This window comes from Coloeus monedula (assembly GCF_965178545.1).
Source record: "Coloeus monedula genome assembly, chromosome: Z".
NCBI classification, from domain to species: domain Eukaryota; kingdom Metazoa; phylum Chordata; class Aves; order Passeriformes; family Corvidae; genus Coloeus; species Coloeus monedula.
Genome location: NC_138822.1, coordinates 84,003,824 through 84,029,124, shown reverse-complemented (window position 1 = coordinate 84,029,124; position 25,301 = coordinate 84,003,824). Strand labels below are relative to the sequence as shown.

Sequence of the window (25,301 nt, the reverse complement as noted above, 5' to 3'; positions counted from 1 at the left end):
AAGGAAGGAAGGAAGGAAGGAAGGAAGGAAGGAAGGAAGGAAGGAAGGAAGGAAGGAAGGAAGGAAGGAAGGAAGGAAGGAAGGAAGGAAGGAAGGAAGGAAGGAAGGAAGGAAGGAATTTGGAAGGAAGGAAGGAAGGAATTCAGAAGGAAGGAAGGAAGGAATTCAGAAGGAAGGAAGGAAGGGAAGGAAGGGAAGGAAGGGAAGGAAGGGAAGGAAGGGAAGGAAGGGAAGGAAGGGAATTAGGCACAGGAATTGCTTTAGCCCTCACCAGGAGACAATTAATCTGACTTTCTGGCAGTGCTTTCTCAGGGTACTCAGTTTGTACCCCACATCTCTGAGCCTCCTGACTCTGTGTGGATCAACAGTTGCATTAGATGGTCATTGCAGGTCACTTCCAACTGAAATATTCTACTTCTATTCTATTCTAATTCTATTCTATTCTATTCTATTCTATTCTATTCTATTCTATTCTACTTCTATTTCCTTGTAGCTCTCTTATATGTGACAGGTTGTGGCTGGGGACTGCTGCTCCTCTCCTCTTTGGGGATTGTTTCTAGAACCTCTTAATTTCTGACTCTGCAGGATGAATACATGTTGTGGGATCGCCTCAAGCATGTCCTGTTTCCAGAGGCTGGAGATGATGCTCATGCTCCTCAGGGAGTGTGGGATTGAGCAGAATGTCCTGAGAATGCAGCCTCTTCTCTGCAGCTGTGTGGTCCCTCTCGAGGAGCAGCACCCGGACAGCACTGACTGAAAAAAACCAAAAGGATCCAGATTTCTCAGCTGCTGACCACTACTGGACTTACTCCTGCAGGAAATGAATCAGCCAAGCCTCATCACCAAATGCCTCATAATTTAAAAAAATTTCTGGTGCCAACAAACCCCTTCCAGACTGCTGAACACCACGACACTATCGTGGTTTAACCACTATTGTAAAGCTCCTCGTTTTGTCTGTGCAACTCCGGGCTCTGGGAGGGGAGTTCTGGTCTTTGCCTCTGGCTTCCAAGAATGACAGTAGCAGTGAGAATAGCTTAGCAACAGCAAGGAAAAAGTGCATCAAAATAATTCCTGGCTTCTTCAGCCGAAAGGTGATGATCATCCAGGGAGATGCTCAGGGTTTGTCGTGATGGGCATCGTATCAACTCACGGAGTGTGGCTCGGCACTGACCTCTCTGTAACCCTTGTGGCCTTGGGGGAAGGAGGCTCCCACCCAGAGCTGCTTGGAAAATTGCAGTTCATTAAGCCAAATATTTCTAAGGAAAAATTCCTAGTTTTGATTAGTTTTTCACTGGGAAAGATTTCATGGCTCCCAGATGGAATTTCTGGATATTGTAGTAAGTAATAAATAATAAACCAGGGTAAAATGGATAGTGATCCACTTTAAAAGACATGGAAGCTTGAGAGTTACAGCACTTGTAGGGATGTTGGAGGCTTTACCTCAGCAGCTGGTGTGAGGGGGGCAATGCCCACGGAGACAGTGGCTGTTCTTGGAGGAGTCTTTCTGGCTTTCTTCCTCTCTCCCTGGCTCCATTCCTACACGATTTCCTAAAGGTCTCAATTCAGTCCAAAAGTAGAAGAGGAATGTTTTTGAAATCATGAGCATTTTTATAGGAAATAGAAAAATGTTCCACTCAGCTGTAGTCACAAGCTCTTTGCAGGTGGGTGCTGGGTGGCTGAGTCTGGTTTCTTCTTCAGCACCACGGTGAGTCAGAGTAGACTCATGAAATGTGGAGGTTGAAGGTACATGAGAGGAATCAAGCTTATTTAGTAGCAAAAAGCCAAAATCAGTATGATACGTAAATTAAGATGCCCAAATATTTAAAGGTCTGGAGTCTGTTGGTGCTCTCAGGGAAGGACTAGACAGGTTTTACAGCAGCAGCACTTAATTTGAGAGGTTTCCACACCCATGCATCCATCAGGGAGACACTTTCAATGCTGTTTCTATAAAAGGGGAGCATCTCAAACCTGGGTTATGGTCAGCGTCTTCTGCAGGAGTTCAGCATTCCTGACAGAAGGGACTTCCAGGAGACTGAAGTCTGAAGACTTCTGCAAAATAATTGTCATTAATGCCTCTTTTCCCCTGTCTTTAAAATTAGCATGTAGACACCGGCTTTCCTTGCAGAAATGGCCACACCACCAAAGAGCTGAGCATTAAAGTAGAAGGGAAAACCCTTAATCATCACACCACCTCTTTAAAAACCTCTAGAGGTAGAGTGATTCCGGTGTGAGCAGTTCTGGAGATAACAAGGAAAACTAACAGCAGCCTTTTGTATGAACAGCGCTACCAACATTGCATCCCTCATCCTCCCACGGATGACCTGCCATGGAAAGAGCAGCGGAGTGTTCTGAGGCCCAGGACAGGGTACTGCTGCTGATATGAACGGCTGCAGGAGGGATTTGCACAGTATTCCTGTGGCTTCACATTTCTGGGAAGGCACAAGTGGAACACTTGGCCACTCCTGTTGGGGAAAAATTGTGGCTCTTGGGCTTGTGAGGTGCTTGTTACTGAAAACAATGGCACACCAACCAGAGTTAAAGATGCTCCTATTAAGAATTTTTCATTTGAACAAGCTAAAGAGTGATGTCATGGCTTTAGGTCAGATATTCAGTGTCAAGGAGTACATTTAGAAACCTGAGAGAGTTTTAACCACCCTCCATTCTTCCTGCCTGGTTCTTCCTTTCTCCAAGGAAAGAGGAAGTAGGATTTACAGGATAGAAGGAGGGGAGAGAAAGGGACTCACACTCTCTCTCTAGTTTTTTTTAGTTATGAAACAGTTACTATACTCAATTACAAAGCACAGGCAGTAGAATCCAACGGAATTGATGCTAGTTTCCAGCATGGCTCCTTCTGCCTTACTTGTTTCCAAGGTGATGGGGGAGGAAAGGCAGAGAACAAGCTGAGACAGGGAAGGGCTGCTCGGATGGCAGCAACCTCGGTGTGCACTGAGCTGGGGTGAAGGCCTGGGAAGGACCCCCACATCAGACAGGGGTGCAGAGCTCACCGCACCCCAAGGGGCCTGAGGTCCTGGAGAGGCAGCTCTCCAGTGAAATACCATCCCAGGTTCATCCTTGTATCACCCTGTGCCTGCTCAGCCCGGGAACTCTTGGTTTGTCATCATCCCATCACACCACTTTTATTTTATGCTTAGCACTTGCTGCAGAGCAGGGACATATTATTTCTGTGGCACAGTTTCTGCTCTGGATGTTTTTGTTCTGAGAGTGTCAAACTGGGGTGAAAACAGGCCATGGTGTCTTTGTTTCACAGCCACTCCTTACCCCACAAAGTTTTGCCTCCCCTCCTCAGCCTTTCAAATACAGCCCCTCTATGAACATGCTTTATAGGACCAATACTTCATATCCCTGTGTAGGTTTGTTTGCTTACAGAAGAGGCTAATCTCCACCAGGTTATGAAATCAGCTCACATGCTTCAGTGGCCTTACCCACTATTGATATCCCTGTTCGATCCCTGTTGAGCTCTCTTTGTTGGAGGTAACCCCTTCTCCTACTCCTTCTAAGCTGATTTCTTAAGACACCTCATTCAAGTCCCACATCCGCATGGTATTTAGATGTAGTAAAAATGACTGGGGGGAAAATAAATGGCAGCCAGCAAGCCCACTAAACTGTCTGACTATTAATGGTCCTGTTAGTTGCAAATTTACTTTACCACAAAGCCCCCAGCATGTAATCCTTAGATGAATGCCTTTGATTGTGAGGGAATATTTACAGCTGACCCTGCCAGCAGTCTGCAAACCTGCAATGGGCCTCCTGTCCCACATTAAATCCGCTGGCATCTGTTCCTGGGTTCTTATCAAGCACATGCTCTGTTGGTGCAGTGTTTGGGCTGTAGTGCTCGCGGATATGGTGGGCCTTGAAGAATAAATCCCCACATTCCTGCGAAATGCTAATTCTTGTGAACGTTGTCACACAGGGTTACAGTTTGTACCTGTCTCCAGGCATCGCCATCCACTGGGAGGTTTCCAGGAGGCTTTGATCCCTGCTGGCTGCCCCCTCCCCACAGCAGGAACCTGGTCCTGCTGCTGGACCACCCTTCACCACAGACAAAATTCTTCTTACTTCTTCAAATTTCTGCTGTTTTCCCAGACATGTATGAGCAACATGAAGTGATTTTTATGATGGTTTTTATCTCTTTTTGCCCCTGCCCATGTCTTGAATGAGTCCCCCGGGTTGCTGTGAGACCCTCAAGTGATCTTGCCCTCCTTCAGCCTCAGCAGGGCTGTGCAGGAGCTCAGGCTGGAAGCCAGAGAGAGCTCCGCGTGTCCTGATGCCTGTTCGCTGTGCCCAAGCAGACAAGTGGAATTCAGCTTGTCATTCCCAGCATGTCCCGTGGTCTGTGAGACGGATCCAGGCTGCTTGGCTGCTTTGTGTCAGACAGAAGGCCCAGTGGTGTGCAGTGGGCCTGCTCCATCCACTCTGCAGACAAGGATGCCTTTAGGCCTGTGCTGGGGAATGATGCGTATTTTCTCTCTTCTTATGCTTTTACGCAAAATTCACACTTTTCCATCCAAGCTGGACGAATGCTGAGCGTGTCTGGGCTTGAACATGGACTTGGAGCCAAGCCCATTGGCAGTGTGGAGGTGTTGTGGGTGGCCAGAGGGATTTTTGCTTCTGCTCCTTTCCGAGGTCCTGTTTTGGTGGGATGTGATATCTCAGAAGTTTGTGATTACTTGATCCTTCAGCTGGTGGATAGTGAGTCCTCAACAGAGCTTCTGCTTTAAGTCTCCTGCATCCAGCAAAGAGAAAATACTAAAAAAGTAATAAATCACTTAGGCTGCTCCTCTGTCTTTTTTGTAAGAGGAGCCTGGGCTGCTAGAGAGTCCAGAGAGGAGCAGGTAGGGCAGTTGTTAGCTTTAGGGATTGCTCTAGAGTGCATATCCTTATCCAAATGCTTTTTCTTCAAATCTGCAGGAATGTGTGGCCCAGGTGGCGAGTGGATGTGGTAACACCACCACTGAGGTGTACCCAACACTCAGCTGGGATGAAGCTCCAGTGGAGCAGGCAGTGGCTCTCCTGTCCACTGAGATGGGTCGGACAGGGCAGAGCTCTGGCTTTGGGGTTGTTTCCAGTAATTAGCAGGTAAAAAAATCTTGGAATTTGGCATTTTGGCAGAATAATGTGTAAGCTGACATCTCCGTCTTTTCTGAAAGCTCTCCAGACTAACCCCTAAACCAGTTGTCTGGAGCCAGGTTGGAAAGGGCTTGGAGGAACCTCACCTAGTGGAAGGTGTCCCTGCACATGGCAGGGGCTTTGGAAACAGACGGATCTTTAAGGTCACTTACACGCAAACCCATTCTATTACACTATTATTAATTTTCAGCACTCTTAAATCCAATTTAAATCTATCCCAGGCTTTCAAAACTGATCCTGTAAATCTGCATGGACACCAAACCCCTGAAACTCCGAGCATGCCACTCGACTTCCAGTGTCTACTTATTAAAACCAACTAATTTGTTACTCACTTTACAAAGTCCTATAAAAACACATGTTAGTTCTCACCATTATTGTAAATACATACCCAAGCTTTATGGTTGCAAATTTCAGGTAATTGTTTCTTCCTGGGCAGTTGTTGTGTCAGCTCACACAAGCTCTTCATCTATTTCTGGTCCTGACTGCTGATTCAGCTGGTATATAGGAGACCCTGTGGCAGTATTTCACTGTGATTCACACACTGAAGAGGGATCGTGTTTTAAACCACAAACATAGACTTTACGCACTAGCTTCTGTGTTTCAGAAAAAGGGTGACAAACAGCTTGAGGACAGGAATAAGCTGCACAAGATGCTGCTGTGCATCATCAAGGTCAGTATCATTTGTTCTCCAGCACCCTGTTCTTCCTTTACCCTCCTGTTTGAACCATTTGTTTTCTCCAATCCATGCAGGGTGTAGAGCTGGAATGTGCCTGAGATAGGGAAAAGCCTCAAGTCAACGTTGGAAATACAGGGAGTCTCCTGCTTTTCTCAGATGTTGGCTTTATTTACACCAACAGTATTACTCATTTCGGTTTCCACCAGGTTGCACATTTTACTTTGACAACTCATCAGTTATCCCATCCCTGAACCAAGTCTTATTCCTCAGTGTCTCAATGAAAAGGACACCTACCACATCTGTTAGCAGAGTGTGCAATGGGATGATGAGATGCTGGTCCTCACCAGGCACTGTTTCACCTTCTGGCCATTTATTCTTAATTGCCTAACATCTCCCATTTATTGTGTTTATTGAGTGTGTGGAGCTTAATAGGAAGAGTCAATGGCTCTGTAATTAAGTAAGAAGAGTTTGGGGCATTTCTTAGTGCCTTGTACTCGTGTTCCTGTCTATAATGTACAGATGCTGCTGACATTCATCCCAGGACTTCCCAGTCCAAGGCCAGACAGGCAGAAAGACTGAAGTGAGGGCAGGGGAAAAGCAAAAGGGCTTCTCTGTAAGGTCAGGTATACCCTGGGCTGCATCGTCAGCAGTGTGACAGGCAGGTCAAAGTGGGGGATTCTGCCCCTCTGCCCTGCTCAGGTGAGGCCCCACCTGCAGAGCTGCCCCAGCCCTGGGGAACAACAGCACAAGGACCTGGAGCTGCTGCAGCCAGTCCAGAGGAGGCCACCGAGATGCTCCAGGGCTGGAGCCCCTCTGCTCTGCAGCCAGCCTGGGACAGCTGGGGGTGTTCAGCTGCACAAGAGAAGGCTCCAGGGAGAGCTCAGAGCCCCTGGCAGGGCCTCAAGGGGCTCCAGGAGAGCTGCACAGGGACTGGGGCCAAGGCATGGAGGGACAGGACACAGGGAATGGCTTCCCAGTGCCAGAGGGCAGGGCTGGATGGGATATTGGGAAGGAATTGCTGTCTGTGAGGGTGGGCAGGCCCTGGCCCAGGGTGCCCAGAGCAGCTGTGGCTGCCCCTGGATCCCTGGCAGTGGCCAAGGCCAGGTTGGATGGGGCTTGGAGCAATGTGGGACAGTGGAAGGTGTCCCTGCCCATGGCAGGGGGTGGAATGAGAAGATTTTTAAGATCCCTTCCAACCCAAATAATTCTAGGATTCCATTCTATGATATACTTTACAGAGCAAGGGTGAGATCTTCTAAACAGAGGCCTGCTGGGCAGGTAGGACAGGGGAGCAGTAGCAGCAGACATCCCCAGTCTGGGATATGGGTGCAGGACCCAACCCACTAAACAGCTCCTTGTGCAATTCCTTGTGTCTCCCCTTCCGTGCCCATCCAGGATGCAGGTCCAGCACCTGAGTGAGTCACGGGGCAGCTGATGGCCGAGGGGTGGGGTGGGAGCTGGAGGTGTGCTACCTATAGGGGCCCCTTGCCACAGGCTTGCGCGGCAGTCCCTACCCATCATATGACCTTCCCAAGCACCGCATGTGACTGGGCCACGGCACGCTGGAAAAGACCAGGCAGAGTGGAGGGGAGAGGCTGGAGAGGGGGAGGGCAGCACAGCTAGAGAGGATTAGTAAGCTGGACAGATAGGGAAAGCTTTGAAAGAGGGGGCTTGTGTCAGAGTTGTTGCAATAGCAAAAGAGGAAGTAGCTGGATGACTGGAGGACAGGCATGGAGCGAGCTGGGAGGGAAGGATGACCTCAGAGGTGACATTTGGGATCAAAGCGGAGTTAGTTTGCGTCTTGTGGAGAGGAAGACACTGCAATCATTAGAGCTGGGGGGATCAGAAACTTAGGAAGAATCTCTGACCATAAGAATAGTAAGGAATGACCACAAAAGCCACGCACTGGGATAAAAAATGAAGATGCTGGAAAGATTGCTACAGACATGAAATTTAGATGTTCAGGGCTGTTGCTTCTTGCTGTGCCATGAATAGAAAGCTGTCTGCTGTCTGAAACTTTGGCACAGGTTGTGTTAATAGGCATCATCCAAGCTCATCTCCCAGCTCTGAGCAGAACTCTGCAAAGCCAGGTCCTGTCTGGAAGGACTGCTTCTGTCCTAGGTCCCTGCATGCTTTGTCTGCCAGCAGGGAGGTGGAGAAACCCCTGGAAGAGAAAAGCAAGTTTGGTTGTGGTCTATCAGCTGATTAAGAGGAGCTCTTAAGCAGGGCAGCTGCAAAAACAGCAGACAGGGTTATAGGATCATGGAATCATTTAAGGGTGGAAAACACCTCTAAGGTGCTTGAGTCTGACTGCCAACCCAGCATTGCCACATTAATCATGACTGTAGCAGAGGAGAGCAGGAGGATTCTTTGATCCATTTTGTTTAGGAGATGCAGTGCAACAAAGGGAGTTTGGGTTGACAGTACAGGGCACACTCAGTTTTAGAAATGTTGACAGGATTCACAGATCAAGAGAAGCTGAGGTTGGGAAGGGCCAGTGGAGGCTGTCCAGAGCAAGCCCCCTGCAGCTCAAGGCAGAGTCAGCCAGAGCTGGTTGCCCAGGATATTGTCTCTGGCCCACCTGCTTCAGGGTTCAACCATTCTCTTTTGTTTAAACAGAATTCCCCATAGTTTAAATTGTAACTAAATTGTGGGCAATATTTGTGATTCCAGGGATAATTTAGGTTTCATTAATCAAAAGCACATTTAAAGCAGTACTTCTTGGTTATGAGCTAGACAGGTTAGGGCAAATGTAAACCCAGGATTTAATTTATCCCAGAAAGTGTTTATGATCAGGCAGTTACATGATGCTTTTATTCACTCATCACAGAGATTGGCTGTTCCTGGTACTTAAAGCCAGGAACAAGCAGTCATAGACCTGCACAACCTGCGTAAATGGGTTTGCTGTCAAAAACTGCACTGAATAAACACAAACTTTAGCTACAAGGTTATTTAATCACACAGGAGGTTTGTTTTACCAGTGATTCCCTCCTAGCTGGGTGTGTAGGGGGTGGATGAATCCGTATCTTTGAACAATATGCCAAAAAAGTTGAGTATTAAGAGAACACCACCGATTGCTGTGGTTTGTTGGTTTTTTTGTTTTGACTATGATCCTGGCAGGCAGGTCACCAGCAGCGTGGGGAAGATGCTGTGGCTGCTGCATCATGCTTCAGCAGTGGTGACAGCGAGGACAGATACTCGGCTGTCGTGACGCTGAGCTCCCCAGCTCTTTCCTCACCCCTGCTCTGGGTACAGCATACACACGACAGAAATTATTTAAATAGGATGTGCAGCTAACCTCTCCTTGCAAAGAATTGTCTGTGTTTTAGGAGGACTCGCAGGGCATCAAAAGCATTTCGGTTGTTCACATGTTTTAGATGATACACTTATGATGAGTTATATATGTACATGTATATACAGATAAAAGCACACAAATATAGGCATATAAATAACTTATCTGCTTAAATAAGGATCTTCTGGCTCCCTATGGAAGCATCTCTTCTTAAAAGCCGCAGGGAGGAATATATAACATAACTAAGCTCTTCAAGTGACCAAGACAGAATTGCTGATGCAGAGCAAATCTCTGATGAAGTTCAGTCCACCTTTTGGAGGTGCATTTTCCCCTTTTCCATGTAGTGAAAGGACAAGGGGGAATGGCTTCCCACTGCCAGAGGGCAGGGCTAGATGGGATTTTGGGTAGGAATTGCTGTCTGTGAGGGTGGGCAGGCCCTGGCCCAGGGTGCCCAGAGCAGCTGTGGCTGCCCCTGGATCCCTGGCAGTGGCCAAGGCCAGGTTGGATGGGGCTTGGAGCAACCTGGGATAGTGGAAGGTGTCCCTGCCCATGGCAGGGGGTGGGATGGGATGATCTTTCAAGTCCCTTCCAACCCAAAACATTTAATGAATCTGTGATTCTATGATCTTGTTCCTGTGACTCACTACCTGGGTGAGTAGATTTTAAGATGCTCATGGAGAGCCCTTTAGCTGGAGAACTTGACTACCATGTGTCCAAATGACACTGTTTTGCTGACTGTGGGAGGAAAAGGCAAACAGTGGGGGTGAGCTGTGCTCTGGAGGAGCCATGCATCTGGGACAAGGAGGACAGGAGACCATAGGCTGGTCAGCAGAGAGTATTTCAGAGAAAGAAGGAGTAGGCAGCTATCTGATGGTTTGAAAGCCCCAGTGTTTGCAGCATTCAAACTGGTTTCAATTTATAATGTCTTTGTCTTCAAGATTTTCTGCTTAAACATTAGGACAAGGAACCATTTGTGTGTAATTTTGTGAATGACAGTTTAATATCCCCACATAACCCTTGGACTCCAAAAGCTGTGTCTCTAAGAGAAATGCCAAGATATCTACAAAAGGATTTGACGAATTGGCTTCCATTCCCGTGCGAAGAACAGGCCAGGCCCTCTTCTATAGCACAGCAGATACGGGCTGTGTTTTAGCAAGCTGGAGTTAAGCTTGGTTAGTCAGCCCCAGTGTTTCTATGTGTTCCAGGGGTTTTAGCACAGCCCTTCTTGTTTCTCCACCTGCCCCTCTGTTAGAAGTGACTGCCCCAAGCTGAGTGTGTGCTTGAGCTGAGTGTCAGCCTGGAAGGTGAGCAGGAAGGTCCCCTGGCTGGAGATTAACTCCATGTGGTTTTAGACCTGCCACAAAAACATAACCCCAGACAGTGAAAATGTAACTCCAGCCAGTCTTGCCACTCACCTGTCCCTCTGGTCAGGAGGGATGATGACTGTCATGGACATTGGCTGATTGTCACATTCAGCTCCTAGTACCACTGATAAGGCCACTTGTTTACCCACAGCTAAAGACACAAAAAGACTTACGTGAGAGAACGCTCCTGTACCTATACACTCCCTGCTGCCTGCTGGGCCTTTCCACAGCAGGATAAGGGGTGCAGCCCCCTTCCAGCCCCAGGAGTACAGCCACAGGAGAGAATCATGGGATCAGTGAATGGTTTGGGATGGAAGGGACCTTAAAAGTCATCCAGTGCCACCCCTGCCATGGGCAGGGACACCTTCCACTGTCCCACATTGCTCCAAGCCCCATCCAACCTGGCCTTGGGCACTGCCAGGGATCCAGGGGCAGCCCCAGCTGCTCTGGGCACCCTGGGCCAGGGCCTGCCCACCCTCCCAGACAGCAATTCCTTCCCAGTCTCCCATCCAGCCCTGCCCTCTGGCACTGGGAAGCCATTCCCTGGGTCCTGTCCCTCTGTGCCTTGTCCCCAGTCCCTGTGCAGCTCTCCTGGAGCCCCTTGAGGCCCTGCCAGGGGCTCTGAGCTCTCCCTGGAGCCTTCTCTTGTGCAGCTGAACACCCCCAGCTGTCCCAGGCTGGCTGCAGAGCAGAGGCGATAACAGAAACTTCTGCTGCCATTGTGATGAGCCCCTCACGGGAGGATGTTCCCAGCAGGAGCTCCCAGAGCACAAAGCGGAGGTTCGGCTCAGGTCCAAGCACAGCTGTGTGTTTGCTGTCTGTACTTGCTGGGACAGCAGACATGTCCCTGGGCATGCACAGCACAGGCACCGGGGCTGGGCAGTATGGACAAGGGAGCAAGAGGGATGGCACCAGCAGAGTTTAAGGTAAAGTCCTGTGGAATTGAGGTACCAGTACCATTAGGAGGCAGCTGCTTCCTATGCAGGAGTTTTCAGGAATATGATTTTGGACTCACCTGCCTGAATTTTCTGCTTAGGATCCAAAAGCTCTCTTGGAGTCAGCTCATACCACCCAAATATCCAAGGCAGCTGGTGCAGTGGGGGAATAACCTGGTTAAATCCCAACAAGAGCTCAAGATCAGCTGCCTCAGCCCTGATCCTAACACCAGGTATGTGCTAGCCTGCCCCTGAGAGCACTTGTCAAGCTCCCAGCAAAGCTGAAAACAAGCATTTCAGGGAAGGAGTCACAGCTCCAAGGCTGCCGGAGCTCCAGGAGCATTTGGACAATGCTCTCAGGGATGCACAGGGTGGGAGTGTTGGGGTGTCTGCGCAGGGCCAGGAGCTGGACTCCATGACTCTCCCTGGTGGGACCTTCCCAGCTCAGGATATTCTGTGGTTCTGTGATACCCTTCCACCATTGCAAGCCCTCAGCAGCTGAGCAAAACAGTTCCACCTGTAGGGAAACAGAAAATGTATTTATTTTGGGTTTGATTGATGAACACAGGTGATAACCCCCATCATGCATCAAGTACTTGTGTTTCACACATCTCCTCCAGCTTTCCTAGAACATCTCCTTGCTTCTGTGCTCTGCTGCCAAGAAGCAGCTGTGTGAAAAGGTGCTGCCCATGGAAAGACCGGGTTCCTGCCACAGCAGAAAACAGAGGAAGGTGCAGAGGGAAGGGCAGACAGGATGAAGAAAAAGAGTTGCATTCAGGTGTGTTCTGAGAGGGGATTCCCCCAGTATGGTGCAGAAGGCTGTGGAATATGTGTAAGTGTTTGAGAACAGCTTTAGACAGTTTAAATTTATTGTACCTGGAAACTTAGTGCTATATAGCATTCCCCAGAGCAGCTGTGGCCGCCCCTGGATCCCTGGCAGTGTCCAAGGCCAGGCTGGATGAGGCTTGGAGCACCCTGGGATAGTGGAAGGTGTCTATTCACATAGCAGGGGGTGGGATGAGATGATCTTTAAGGTTTCTTCCAAACCACTCTATGACTGTATGATAAAGAGAACAAGTAATATTTGCCCACATGCCAGCATGTTTCCCTCTTTGAGATCAGTGCTTGAAAGTTGCTTGGAGACTTTGCAGAGAGCTTCTCTGAAAACAAAGAAAAAGGCACATTTTAAGGCAGGTAAATGGAGAGCTGCAGTAACAACCAGAGCTCTTACAGTTTTTAGCCAAGTAAGTATTTGTGTTAGCTCAAATATTTTCCTCTTCCTATCTGGGTGAAATCCTAGCTGCAGAGCTTTGGGGCTTTTTAACCCTAAACAAGAGATCCAAAAATAGCCACCTGCTCAGAGCCTTTACATGGGCAGCAAGTTCCTCCTCTGCTCATTTCCAAACTCAGTTAAACCCAGGCTCTCGTGCTGGGGAGGTGCCTGCACACCAGATTACCGCCCTCTCAGGAATATGTCTCTTTTTTTTTTTCCCCATTCTGTCAATTTTTTCTCCATGAGACTTTTGCTGCAGCTGGGCACCACTTTCAGGAAACAAATTGCTTTTATTGAGCTGCTTCCCAAGCAGTTCCAGTCGCAAATGCTGCCTAAAATGGAAAAGAAAAATCTTTTCTTTTAATGAGTCAGTCTGTGATTATTTTATAATGGTGCAGTAAATACCAGTTGAGGTTTATAAATATGAATTTGAATGAATCTCTGCGTTCTGGTCTCCTGGACACCTCTGTGAGCAATGTGCTGCTCTATTCCCATCCTGAGCTGCCATCTAATGGTGAACACGGTGGTGGCTGCTGGGATGGGAATTGGACTGGATTATTTTAAAGGTCTCTTCCAAATTTAACAATTCTGTGATTTTAGGTGGGGGGTTGGATTCTGCTCCCAGAGAACAAGGGACAGGAGGAGAGGACATGGCCTCAGGTTGTGCCAGGGGAGGTTCAGGTTGGACACCAGTAGGAGTTTCCTCATGAAAAGGGGTTGAAAGGGGGTGTCCAGGGAGGTGTTGTAGTCCGAGTTCCTGGAGGTGTCCAAGGAAGGCCTGGACACGGCACTCTATGCTCTGGCTGGTGACAAGGTGGGGATTTGGCACAGGTTGGACTCGATGATCTCGGAGGGCTTTTCCAACCTAAATAATCCTGATTGATTGAATCACAAAATATACTGAGCTAGAAAGTACCCACAAGGACCATTGAGTTCAGCCCCTCAACAATCTCTGTGCATCCCTGGCAGCGCTGTCCGAACGCTCCTGGAGCTCTGGCAGCCTCGGGGCCGTGCCCATTCCCTGGGGAGCCTGGGCAGTGCCCAGCACCCTCTGGGGGAAGAACCTTTCCCTGATCTCCAACCTAAACCTCCCTGGCACCGCTCCAGCAGTTGCCTGCATCTTGTCAGTGGTCACCAGAGAGAAGAGATCAATGCCTGACCTTCCTGCTCCCTCACGAAGAAGTTTTAACCGCGATGAGCCTCCCCTCAGTCTCCTCCAGCTGAATAGACCAAGTGCCCTCAACTGCCCCTCATTCGGCTTCCCCTCGAGGCCCTTCACCATTTCCGTAGCCGTCCTTTGGACGCTTTCTAACAGTTTGATACTTTTGTTATATTGCGGTGACTAAAATCGCTCACAACGTTCAAGGTGAGGCCGCACCAGTGCGGAGCGGCGCGGGGCAACCCCATCCCTCGATCGGCTGGTGGTGCTGTGCCTGATGCACACTAAAAGCACCTGTACCATGAGCGGAGGGCGAATACCGCAGTGTCCTTCCCCATGAGAGGGTGAATACCGCGGTGTCTCTCCCCATGGCAGGTTTTATTCACAGGGACGGCCAGAGAACCGCTACCGGCACACCGAGCCCTCACGGCACGACGTTGCCGCCATCTTGGGGAGGGGCGGGGACGGGGCGGTCCCGGGCCGCCCCCGTCCGAAATCTCGCGAGATGCGCGCGCGCTGCCGGCGCGCCCCGCCCTTCCTCTTCCTCTGCCGCCACCGCCCCGAGGTGAGGAGACATGGCTGGTCCCGTCCCGCGCCATCCGTCGCCATCTGCCCCCATCCCGCCCCATCCCCGCTGGCACCGGCGTCTCGGACACCGGGGTCGGTCCAACGTGCCCCGCGCCCGCGGTATTCCCCGGGATGGCGCGCGGGAGGACGGGGAGGGATGCGGATGCGGGGCGCCGTGAGGGGGCAGGCCTGGGAAAATTCGTGGCTGCGATGATGACTTTCTTAGGACACCTTTGGATGTAACTGTGAAAAGAACGCGTAATTCCTGAGCAGCTGCGGCGGTAAGGGGAGCAGTCCGGGTTCTGCGTGCCAGCGTTGGAAATTTAATGTTTTAACTGGTGTTTTTCAGCTAAGCTCTCAAGATGGTGCGCTACTCCCTGGATCCGGAGAACCCCACGAAATGTGAGTTGTTGTTTTAGGAGAGTTCGTGTGGGATTTCACGGAAACCGGTGAGGTTTTGGTTTTAGAACTTGGTCTTTTTTCTCTTTTGCAGCATGCAAGTCGCGAGGATCTAACCTGCGTGTGCACTTCAAGGTAAGGAGTGTGTGAGTAGCAGGAATTGCAAGTTCATACGGTGTTTTACTGGCTTTTTGTTAGTTTTTGTTGGGGTTTTTTTAAAGAAGCCTGGACTGGCTTGGATTGAAAGGGATTGTGAGGATTATCTCGTTACTCTCTGTCGTGGTTAGGGCCTGAGCTCCCGTCCAGCCTGGCCTTGGACACTGCCAGGGATCCAGGGGCAGCCACAGCTGCTCTGGGCACCCTGGGCCAGGGCCTGCCCACCCTCACAGCCAAGAATTCCTTCCCAATATCCCATCTAACCCCTCTTTTTTTGGGAAGTGTCTTTTATTCTTTAGTCGTTAAGTGATTGCTGTTAGCTTCTTGTAATGGTCTCCATCCACAAAAAATAAAAGAGTCTGTATCCTAAAATTGTCTCTGTCTAATTCAGATAACTAAATACAGCAGGGAAACAGTTGCAGTGAATTTATCAGACACTGGGTTAGTGTTTGGTGTGAAATTTGTCTAATTTCCCTCACTCTTTTTGGTTGTGTGGTGTTTGCCACAAGGATCTCAGTTCCTCTGGAAAAGGCTTAGGTGCAGAAAAGAAATCAGAAGTGTTATTTGAACAAAAAACCCCAGCACCTAGCAGATCCTTTTTTGCTCAGTGTAATACAACGTTTTCACATTGTTTTCCTTTTTATATTATAAACAGGTTGGATTATAGTTAGAGCTGTCTTACACAATTAGTAAATGCTGTTTGAAAGGCTGATCTTCTGTCCTTAGTTTTTATTTGAGCCTTTTTTTCTCTATAATTCCTTCAGAGAAAACAACATTGTTAACAGTTGTCACAGTGTTTCCTCATCAGTTTCTGTGAGGTGCTGTGTTTGACGTTTTTGTAACATTTTTTTAAGAAATTATCCATTAGGGTCTTGCTTTTTTAGATTAGTGGCCAAAGAGGAGCTATGAAAAGTATAAGCACATAAATTACACTTTTATTGAGAGTTACGAATTTCCTTGTTGTATTTAGCCACTACTTAAAAAAAGAAGTGTGCTGGACCCACAGATTCACTAGTGGCAGTCATACCAAGGGTTAGAAAAGTGGGTAGCAAAGAAAAAAGTGTTGTTAATTATTTTTCACTCTTTGACTTGGGTCTTTTTTGGTAAGTGCTGCATTTGTAGCCAAAAGAATTGTATCCAGCGAGGACAGGGGAGTGGTTGTGGTTGTGCTCATGCTGTCTCTTGGAAAGGTGCCTTCAGAGGATCTTTTCTGTGCCCTGTGTTGGTAGAACACCCGCGAGACCGCGCAGGCCATCAAGGGCATGCACATCCGCAAGGCCACCAAGTACCTGAAGGACGTCACCCTGAAGAAGCAGTGTGTCCCCTTCCGGCGCTACAACGGCGGCGTCGGGAGATGCGCCCAGGTGAGCTCCTGGGAAAAGGTGATGTAGGGATGGTGTGGATGTAGTCGTGTCATTTTCGATAGTGAACTTGCTTTAAAACACAGAATCGCAGGGTGGTTTGGGTTGGAAGGGACCCCAAAGCTCATCTCACTCCAGTCCCCTGCCATGGGCAGGGACATCTTCCACCAGACCGGGTTGCTCAAGACAGAGAAAAAGGTGGCTCTTAATTCCAGTAGATGCATCTACTTGAAGTGTATGCATCTAGCTGGCAGCATTGAATAAAGGGATGAAATTTTGTTGGGTTTGGTGCACAGCAAAATAGAATAGATTCTAATCCGTTCTAATCTGTAAGATCTGGGGTCTTCAGCGCAGGAAGGACATAAACCTGTTGCAGCCAGTCCAGAGGAAGCCATGGAGATGCTCCAGGGCTGGAGCCCCTCTGCTCTGCAGCCAGCCTGGGACAGCTGGGGGTGTTCAGCTGCACAAGAGAAGGCTCCAGGGAGAGCTCAGAGCCCCTGGCAGGGCCTCAAGGGGCTCCAGGAGAGCTGCAGAGGGACTGGGGACAAGGCATGGAGGGACAGGACACAGGGAATGGCTTCCCAGTGCCAGAGGGCAGGGCTGGATGGGATATTGGGAAGGAATTGCTGTCTGTGAGGGTGGGGAGGCCCTGGCCCAGGGTGCCCAGAGCAGCTGTGGCTGCCCCTGGATCCCTGGCAGTGTCCAAGGCCAGGCTGGACATTGGGGCTTGGAGCAATGTGGGACAGTGGAAGTTGTCCCTGCCCATGGCAGGGAGTGGGACAGGATGAACTTCAAGGTCTCCTCCAACCCAAACCATTCTGTGATAATGGCAAGTTAAAGGTGTATAGTAGGTCGCTTAAATGGAGTTGTACCAGGTCAAAAGCAGGACTGTTGCCATTGTTGTCCTCTCATTCCAGGCCAAGCAGTGGGGCTGGACGCAGGGCCGGTGGCCCAAGAAGAGCGCGGAGTTCTTGCTGCACATGCTGAAGAATGCAGAGAGCAACGCTGAGCTCAAGGTGGGTGTTACAAAGTGGTGGTGTCGTGGTGTGTGTTGGCACCCCTGGCCTGGGTGTCACTGACATGGAGAGCCACTTCCCAGCTGCTTTGTCCACAAAACTGAATTGTATGGAGGCTTTGGTGTGGCTCCTTGTTTAAGCAGGCTATGTGTCTTCTTCAGGTTAAAATGGTACCAACAGTTCACAGGAAAAACTAAACTAAAAAATTTTCACTCAAAAGGTCTGCTTAGAGATCTTAAAATCTGTGAAACTGAGATGTGCAGACTCTTGGTCAGTTTGCATCTTTGTTACAGTGCTTAATTTGGTAGCTTTGTTGGCAGTGTTGGAGTAACGTCACTTAAAGGTGATGTTTTTAAGTAACCACAAAATAACCATAAACAATGATCCATTGGCATAATTCTAAAGTATTTGTGATGCGTGAGGGTGTGATTTTGATTGGCGCTTGCTTTGGTAAGTCTTCATGACATTGCCTAGCTCAGCAGTTCCAATGGTAAATCCTTGGAAAACCTCAACTACATGGCACCACCAAGCTTGGCTGTTTCATTGGTGAATGCTTGGAAAACCCTTGGCTCCATAATACCACCAAGCTTGTCTGAGTGACAGCAGTGGTGTCTGGGGTGATTACTCACATTTTTGCTGCAGAGATGGTTTATCTGAAGATAAGAATGGGTGACAGGTTTTATTCCTTTCCAGGGTCTCGATGTGGATTCGCTGGTCATCGAGCACATCCAGGTGAACAAGGCTCCCAAGATGCGCCGGCGCACGTACCGGGCGCACGGCAGGATCAACCCCTACATGAGCTCCCCCTGCCACATCGAGATGATCCTCACAGAGAAGGAGCAGATCGTGCCCAAGCCAGAGGAGGAAGTTGCCCAGAAGAAAAAGGTACCGCGTGTTGTGTGCTCCGTTCCCGTAACGGTGTTAGGACAGCCGAGTGTCGGGCACAGAGAGGGGTTGCTGTGATGACTATCTTAGGACACCTTTGGAATACCCATGAAAAAAAATTAGGTCTTTCTGAGCAACCCCATTTTAAAATTATTAACACGATATTATGCGCTTTAAAACCCTGAGAACTTTTTTTTTGTTGCAGAGGGGGTTTGTTCTTTCCTCCCTCACAGCAGATGCAGCATTCCCAGACTCTGTGTGTGAACGTGGGGTGTGTGCAGTAAAATGACTGGAGTTTAGAGCCTGCAAGCAGTGTAGTGCTTGTAGGGACTCCATGTGCAGGTGTGATGAGTGTCATTCATGAGGGAATTCCTAACAGCTCTCAGCACTTGTAAAAGATAACTTCGGAATGTTTTGGGAATTTCACCATTTTCTTCTTTCTGTGTTTGTTTCCCAGATCTCCCAGAAGAAGCTGAAGAAGCAAAAGCTAATGGCTCGGGAGTAAATCTGCATGGACAGATGTACATAAATAAAGTTTTAAAATTTGGATTGATTCTGTTGCTCTGCTGCAAGTTCTGACCCCGCGCTGGGCGTGAATATTATAGAATCATAGCAATGGTTTAGCTGGGAAGGGATTTTAAAGTGCATCCAGTTTCACCTCATGGGCAGGGACACCTCCCACTATCCCAGGCTGCTCCAAGCCCCAGTGTCCAGCCTGGCCTTGGGCACTGCCAGGGATCCAGGGGCAGCCCCAGCTGCTCTGGGCACTCTGTTCCAGGGCCTGCCCACCCTCCCAGCCGGGAATTCCTCCCCACTATGGGGCAGTCAGGCCGGGCCGTGTGTCCCGCGGGCTGTCCCTCCGCTCCCCGCTTCCCACTCCGGGATAACCGGGACCCGTGACTCCGCCCCGCGCGGGGGGCGGAGCCCGCCGTGCCACGTGATGCGCGCTGCCACCTGCCATTGGTCGGAAGCACCGCCCCGGAAGCGCGGGTCCGTTCCGGTGCGGGCGCAGGTGGGTGCGGAGCGCCGGGAGCGCCGGGAGCGCCGGGAACACCGGGAGCACCGGGAGCAGGGAATGATCCCTTGCCCACATCCTATCTCACCCCGCCCGCCGCCGCCACTCCGCACGGCCCGCGTGTGCCCGGCAGCACCGGTAACCGGGGGCGCACGGGCTGTACCGGCCCCAACCGCCGTCGGAGAGCGGAACGGCAACGCTTGACATAAGTCCCTCCTAGTCTGGCTCGTCCTTCGTGGAAAACGGGGAAAACCCGGCGGTTTTGCCCATGTAGCGTTTCCCAGCCGCTGGGAGCAAAGCGCTGCCGTGCCGAGGTTTGCCCGTCAGCGTTTTCCGCGCTGGCCTCGCGTGTGGGGGCTGACAGAAACCAGCAACACCGCCTGTGCAAAAAAATAGCTTGCCGGTTAAACCCTGACCACCTTTTCATTCTCCTTTTTTCCCCTTTTTTGTGCTTTTTTCCTTGCCAACCAGGTGGCGGAACATCACCAAGTCGCAGAAGGAATTCATCAGGACGGTGTCACACCCTGATCCCAGGGATCGCTGGTGCATCCGGCAGAGGTAGGGATGCTTTTTTGGCCAGGAATCTTCACAGGAAGCGGCTGCAGAAACAACTCAACACGTGCTGTTTCCCTAGAAAAGAGCATGGAGGGACAGGACACAGGGAATGGCTTCCCGGTGCCCCAGGGCAGGGATGGATGGGACACTGGGAAGGAATTCCTGGCTGGGAGGGTGGGGAGGGGCTGGGATGGAATTCCCAGAGAAGTTACGGCTGCCCCTGGATCCCTGGAGGTGTCCAAGGCCAGGGGCTTGGAGCAGCCTGGGATAATAGAAGGTGTCTCTGCCCATGGCAGGGGGTAGAAGGAAATGATCTTGAAGGTCCCTTCCAACCCAAATAATTCCCTAAGTCTGAAGTGATTCAACAGCCAGAAGTGTTCCCTCCAGCCACTTTCTTCAGCTTCTGGATGAATCCACAACATTTTGCTGGAAATTTAATATTTAGGAAGTTCTGGTGGAGAGAGTACCTGATTTTTTTTTAAAAATAAGTTTAAAGGATTAACTCATTTGTGTTGTCTCAATGTAAGATTCCTCTCTGACTTCAGAGAGTAGTTTTAAATGGTATTTGAAGCAGCCAGAACAGAACCTGGCTGTACTCAGCTGGAAATTGATTTTTTTTTTCCATAGGGCTAAAAATTCTTCAGGATAGCTTAAAAAAAAAGCAAAACAAAACTGGTCCCTAGTGAAATGTGCACATCTGCCTCTTCATTCTCCATTTTGGAAAGCTTTTGTTTTGCTTCTTGGTGTGAGAATTGACATGTCAGCAGCCTAGAGAGGGGAACTGTGAAGGGCAAAGTTGTGTGGCAGCAGAGTGTGCCTAATGTTTTGTTCATCAGCTCTGGGAGGGACAGGTCTGGCTCTAATTAACTGCTTCCTCTCCCATTTAGACCTCTCTCCCCCCTTGCATTGCTTTTCTGTTTTTTTTTTTTTTTTTTAGCATTGACTCCAAGGTGCCAATTTTGAAGACTTCTGGGGTTTCAGAGAGAGGGGATGGTTCCTTTTCTAGCAGTTAATTGTATGGGGTTGGTGTGGGATCCAGTGAGGCCAGGAGGAAGAAAGTAACCCATAATCTATTTCTCTCAAATCCTGACTGGAATTCTCTTCCCTTCTCCCATTGTCCTGCCCTTCAGTGGTAACCCACTGGATGGATTAGCTTTCTACTGTCTGATTTCTCCTTAAGTAAAAATGGAATAAGCAAAACAAACCCTTTGGACTCTTAATATAGCAAGAACTGGGCTAATATCTGCTTGCTGTTTAAACTGTTTTTGTGTGGTTTAATCAAAACCACTCACTTCCTGAATTTGTTTTTCTTAGTTGCATCTGTAGGACTGATGAATTAATAGCAAATTGGTTTGGTTTTTTTGTTAAAATGGCAAGAATGTTCCCTTTGTTGGAGATTTGATAACATTGGAACACACAGCATTTTTCAAACTTTAACAGCTAATTTATAATTACAGAATAATCTATGTTCGAGTATCAACGATGTTTTTTATTTACTATTTAAATACTGTCTGTAGCCTGCAGCACACAAACACTGCCACCCTAAGCTGTTTTTTTCCCCCCTCACCACCTTTGCCCCAGCACAGGAGGGAGCCATGGTGTGCATTCCGTGCATCGTGATCCCTGTTCTGCTCTGGCTCTACAAGAAGTTTGTGGAGCCCTACATCTACCCCGTGATCGCGCCCTTCATCAAGCGTGTGCTACCCAAGAAGGCTGTGCAGGAAGCAGCAGACGCCAAACAGGGGCCAGCAGGTAGCGCTGGGGACCCTCAGGGACCTTCAGCCACCAAAAGAGACCAGGAGGATGGATCTGGAAGCCATAAAGTAAGATTAATTCACCCAGCTAACCGGAGAAAGCTCCAGGATGGGCCACCCAGTGGTAGTTCAGGGCAGGCACCACAGGAGGGTGAATAGTTGGGTATATGAACAGACCTTTTGGTGGTTATTTTTGTAGAAACAGCAGTTACCACTACTAAGCCAGCTAGAAATAGTTTCGTCAAGGCAGCTTCTGGTCTCAGAGGGACAGGAATTGCACCCGTAGCCTGAAACAGCTTGATTAATTTTTTTTTTTTTTAAAGACTGGCTGTTCTTTCAGAGAAGAAAAAAGTCAAATATTTGGTAAATCACAACAGATGTATGAAGCAGAAATTAAAAACAACCCCCTCTCTTCAGCTAGCTCTGCCACTCATAGTGGGGGAAGGTGCTTAGTGCATATAAATTATGCTTTTGTTATTTATCTTCTATCAAAATGCAAGGACTTGTAAATGTTGTTGCTGCCCTCATTCCTCCCTTCCCCCTGAAGCAATAATTATTGTAAATCTACACAGACACCACCACTTTTGGTTCTTGCTCCGTATTTCTTCACAGATCTTCACCGGCCTTGCTTCTAAAAGCCATTTTTGTCACCAGCTGTTCTTGTTTTAGGTGTGAAGTTCTAATTTGACATCTCATTAATGACACTCTCTTTTATTTGCAGTCTGAAAGCAATGGCATTGCAAATGGAACCGCTGCAAAGAGATCTGCAGCAGCTCATGACAAGAAAACGGCTTAAAGGAGTTAATTCCTTAGGATTTTATTCCCTCATGTCCAGTATGAACTGCTGATACTCCTCTGACTTTGAGACTTTTTTCTTTGCACATTTTAGCTGAATAAAAAACTTCACTGCTTGCAGGAGAGAGTCTCTTTTGCCTTTAAAATGGCAGCTGGCTCATTTGTTGATGTAAAATATTTGAGAGCTGAAGTTCTTGTATTTTTCTTGCTGGAACTACTTTTCATCTCCCATCTGTTTGGTGTGATTAGAGTTTAGGTTAAATAACATACGAATACATTATCTATGGAAGGTAAATGTATCTTAGCATCTTGATGTCACTAAGTGCTAGTGCAATACTTGAGGCTTTCACCTTAAAGGCTCTATCTGTTCTTGGTGAAGAACTGTGGACTGCATTGTGACAACAAAAGCTCATCGTTTATCTGTGAAGAGTTTAGATTTTCCATGTCAAATCTATGGATGAGCTAAAGGAGTTATGCTACATAAAAATTTTACTTAGCTTACTGAAAGCAAAAGGTCTTGATGTGATATTTCCATTAATTATTTTCCTTGAAATATCATGCCTTTTATTTTCCTGAAGATGAGCAGCAGAGGCATGATGCAAGAGAATGTTGCTTTATGTTCTGTTCTAGTGATTTAAAATGGTGCTGTTCTGGCTTTAAAAAAAAACCCCAACATACAACTAAAACCTCTTTAACATGCTTATGTAATTTTAATTATAATAAACCAGGATTTTACGTAAAAATAAGTCGCTTCATACAATTATTACACAGAATTCTTAGGCTTCAGAGCTAGAAACACCTCAAGTGGTGACAAAATCTTTGGAAACCTGGAGACAGGCCCCAGACAGAAGGAGGTCCCAAAATAACTGAGTGCATGATAAAGTGAACTGGGAAAGCTTTGCCTCCTCCTGGGAAGATGGATTCTGCTGCTGACTTGCATCCCAGCTGTGAAGGGTTTTAAGTGTCCCTGTGCTTAGTAAGGGATAGAAGTGGTAATTCCTGCTTTTTCCTGTCTGCCAAACCAGAGAGCTCTTTAAAAGATGCAAAATTAAACCATTCCAGCAGTTTTGGATTGGTCTTTATGATTTAATTTCCCTAAAATCCTCCCTCGGGCAGGCCTAAAAATGCACCTTTTTATACAGGCAGTCAGTCCTTGAACCGTTACTGTCTTATTCTTGTAACCGTGATTTCTCTCACCAGATAATTAATTACTCCAGTATCTAATTTTGCCCACCCAATGCCTGTGGTGAGATGCCTCATTTCCTGCCAGTGCCTGGTTTGGTCAGACGTGGTGTGAATCGATCTGCAGCATTCACAGATGTGCCCCTGTAGCCACAGCCATGCCTTTGCAATGAGCTCAGTCCCAGACACCTCCGTGTGAGCTCCTGATTAATGCTGTTTGCTCCCCTTAATGAGTGAGTCTGTTCGGACCTGAATTTGGAATTGCTCTTTAACCAGCTCTTACCTCATCTTTGGAACATGACCCCCCATCGGATCAGAGTAACACAGCTTTCTCCTAGATCAGGGAATCCCAGGGTCATTCAGGTTGGAAAAGACCATCGAGTCCCAGCCCTGCCTGATCCCCACCTTGTCACCAGCCCGGAGCACTGAGTGCCACGTCCAGGCATTCCTTGGACACCTCCAGGGATGGGGACTCCAACACCTCCCCGGGCAGCCCCTGCCAATGCCTGACCACCCTTTCCTTGGGGAAATTCCTCCTCATGTCCACCCTGAGCCTCCCCTGGCCCAGCCTGAGGCCGTTCCCTCTCCTCCTGTCCCTGTTCCCTGGCAGCAGAGCCCGACCCCCCCGGCTGCCCCCTCCTGTCAGGGACTTGTGCAGAGCCACAAGGTCCCCCCTGAGCCTCCTTTGCTCCAGCCTGAGCCCCTTTCCAGCTCCCTCAGCCGCTCCTGGGGCTCCAGCCCCTTCCCAGCTCCGTTCCCTCCCCTGGACACACTCCAGCTGCTCCATGTCCTTTTTGTCCTGAGGGGCCCAGAGCTGGACACAGGATTGGAGATGCCTCAGGCATGCCCAGTCCAAGCTGCAACTTTGCAGCTAAACAAGAATATGTGTTCTGACATCCTGAGCATTGCTGAAGAGATTGTCCCTTCCATGCTGTTTTAATATGTTGGGCATCTCATAAACAGGCCATAGTTTTAGAGCATATCCGCCTCTAAACAGCTGTGTACACAACAAAGAGTAGAGCAAGAGCTTTACTGGGGCTCCTTTAATCTGTAAATGTATCCAGTCAATTTATGAAGTCTGCATAATTAATTTTTTTTAGTTATTTAAGATATTAATACAGAAGGAAGTGCATCGAACAATAACATAAAAAATAAAGTGTATAGTAAATTAGACTGCAGGCTGCACCAGGCTTCCAGCTATGTGCCAGCACTGTATTTAAACACCAGGCCTTTTGAAAAAATTATGAAAACAGGCAGATAATGCAAGTAAGATGACACATTTATGCTCTCTGGAATGGTGTTCCACTACTTTTATTAGCTGCAGTTGAACCGTAAAGTGAGCAATCCACATCACAAAACTTTTTGTGTGAGGCACTTCACTGGAAGTCCTGTAAGGAGATTTGAGTTGTAACTCCTCTGCCCCTATTCTTTTTCAATAATAGGTCAATAGTCCTGTTGTGTTGTGAATAGTCAAATAAAAATCAGGTGAAAGCAAAGGCCCAAGCCTGGGCAGGAGTGCAGGAATATTAGTGCAGTAATATTACCATATCCCGCAGCTGTAGGGAGGAGGAGAGAAGATCCAGCAGGCAGGAATTGTGCAGCGAGATTGATTTATTTAATTATTTTACAAACTGTTTCATAGACTTTTTTCTTCATAGTCTAATTGGACAAAGGATCAGTCACCCCTTAGGGGTGATTGGCTAAAATCCTAAAACAACCATTGTCAAAATACTTTCCTACTGTACTATAAACAAAGCTCGGCAAGATCG

General features: G+C 48.5%; 2 protein-coding genes across 5 annotated transcripts in view; both read left to right on the top strand.

Annotated features, from left to right (window-relative positions):
* The window catches only part of LOC309585102 (large ribosomal subunit protein uL22), a 369,655-nt gene extending 350,871 nt beyond the window's left edge, over window positions 1-18,784 (top strand). The window contains exons 1-7 of one of the 2 annotated variants that reach the window (XM_082301593.1): window positions 14,377-14,412; window positions 14,764-14,816; window positions 14,908-14,948; window positions 16,199-16,333; window positions 17,248-17,346; window positions 18,040-18,231; window positions 18,689-18,784. In XM_082301593.1, coding sequence (XP_082157719.1) covers window positions 14,777-14,816; window positions 14,908-14,948; window positions 16,199-16,333; window positions 17,248-17,346; window positions 18,040-18,231; window positions 18,689-18,736 — 555 coding nt within the window. In that variant the 5' untranslated portion in view covers window positions 14,377-14,412; window positions 14,764-14,776 and the 3' untranslated portion in view covers window positions 18,737-18,784. Of the gene's footprint in view, window positions 1-14,376; window positions 14,413-14,763; window positions 14,817-14,907; window positions 14,949-16,198; window positions 16,334-17,247; window positions 17,347-18,039; window positions 18,232-18,688 lie in introns of those variants that run through there. The other variant, XM_082301594.1, reaches the window with a different exon arrangement.
* A 415-nt stretch (window positions 18,785-19,199) lies between these two features.
* On the top strand, window positions 19,200-23,045 carry LOC309585111 (UPF0729 protein C18orf32 homolog). 3 transcript variants are annotated; one of them, XM_082301613.1, is made up of 4 exons: window positions 19,200-19,243; window positions 19,718-19,804; window positions 21,388-21,624; window positions 22,277-23,045. In XM_082301613.1, exons 3-4 carry the CDS (start codon window positions 21,397-21,399, stop codon window positions 22,349-22,351), a joined length of 303 nt encoding a protein of 100 aa, XP_082157739.1. In that variant the 5' UTR covers window positions 19,200-19,243; window positions 19,718-19,804; window positions 21,388-21,396; the 3' UTR covers window positions 22,352-23,045. The 3 variants fall into 3 exon arrangements, with proteins under 3 accessions (XP_082157739.1, XP_082157738.1, XP_082157740.1); XM_082301612.1 differs by lacking the exon at window positions 19,200-19,243 and adding an exon at window positions 19,254-19,560; XM_082301614.1 differs by lacking the exon at window positions 19,200-19,243 and adding an exon at window positions 19,254-19,560 and having other exon boundaries at window positions 21,383-21,624.
* The last annotated feature ends 2,256 nt before the right edge of the window (window positions 23,046-25,301 follow it).

Bases quoted from the DNA above. Each gene is read 5' to 3' on its own strand.
- LOC309585111 (XM_082301613.1), top strand. From the start codon at position 21,397: ATGGTGTGCATTCCGTGCATCGTGATCCCTGTTCTGCTCTGGCTCTAC. The intron at 21,625-22,276 runs GTAAGATTAATT...TTTTATTTGCAG, and splicing joins ATGGATCTGGAAGCCATAAA to TCTGAAAGCAATGGCATTGC.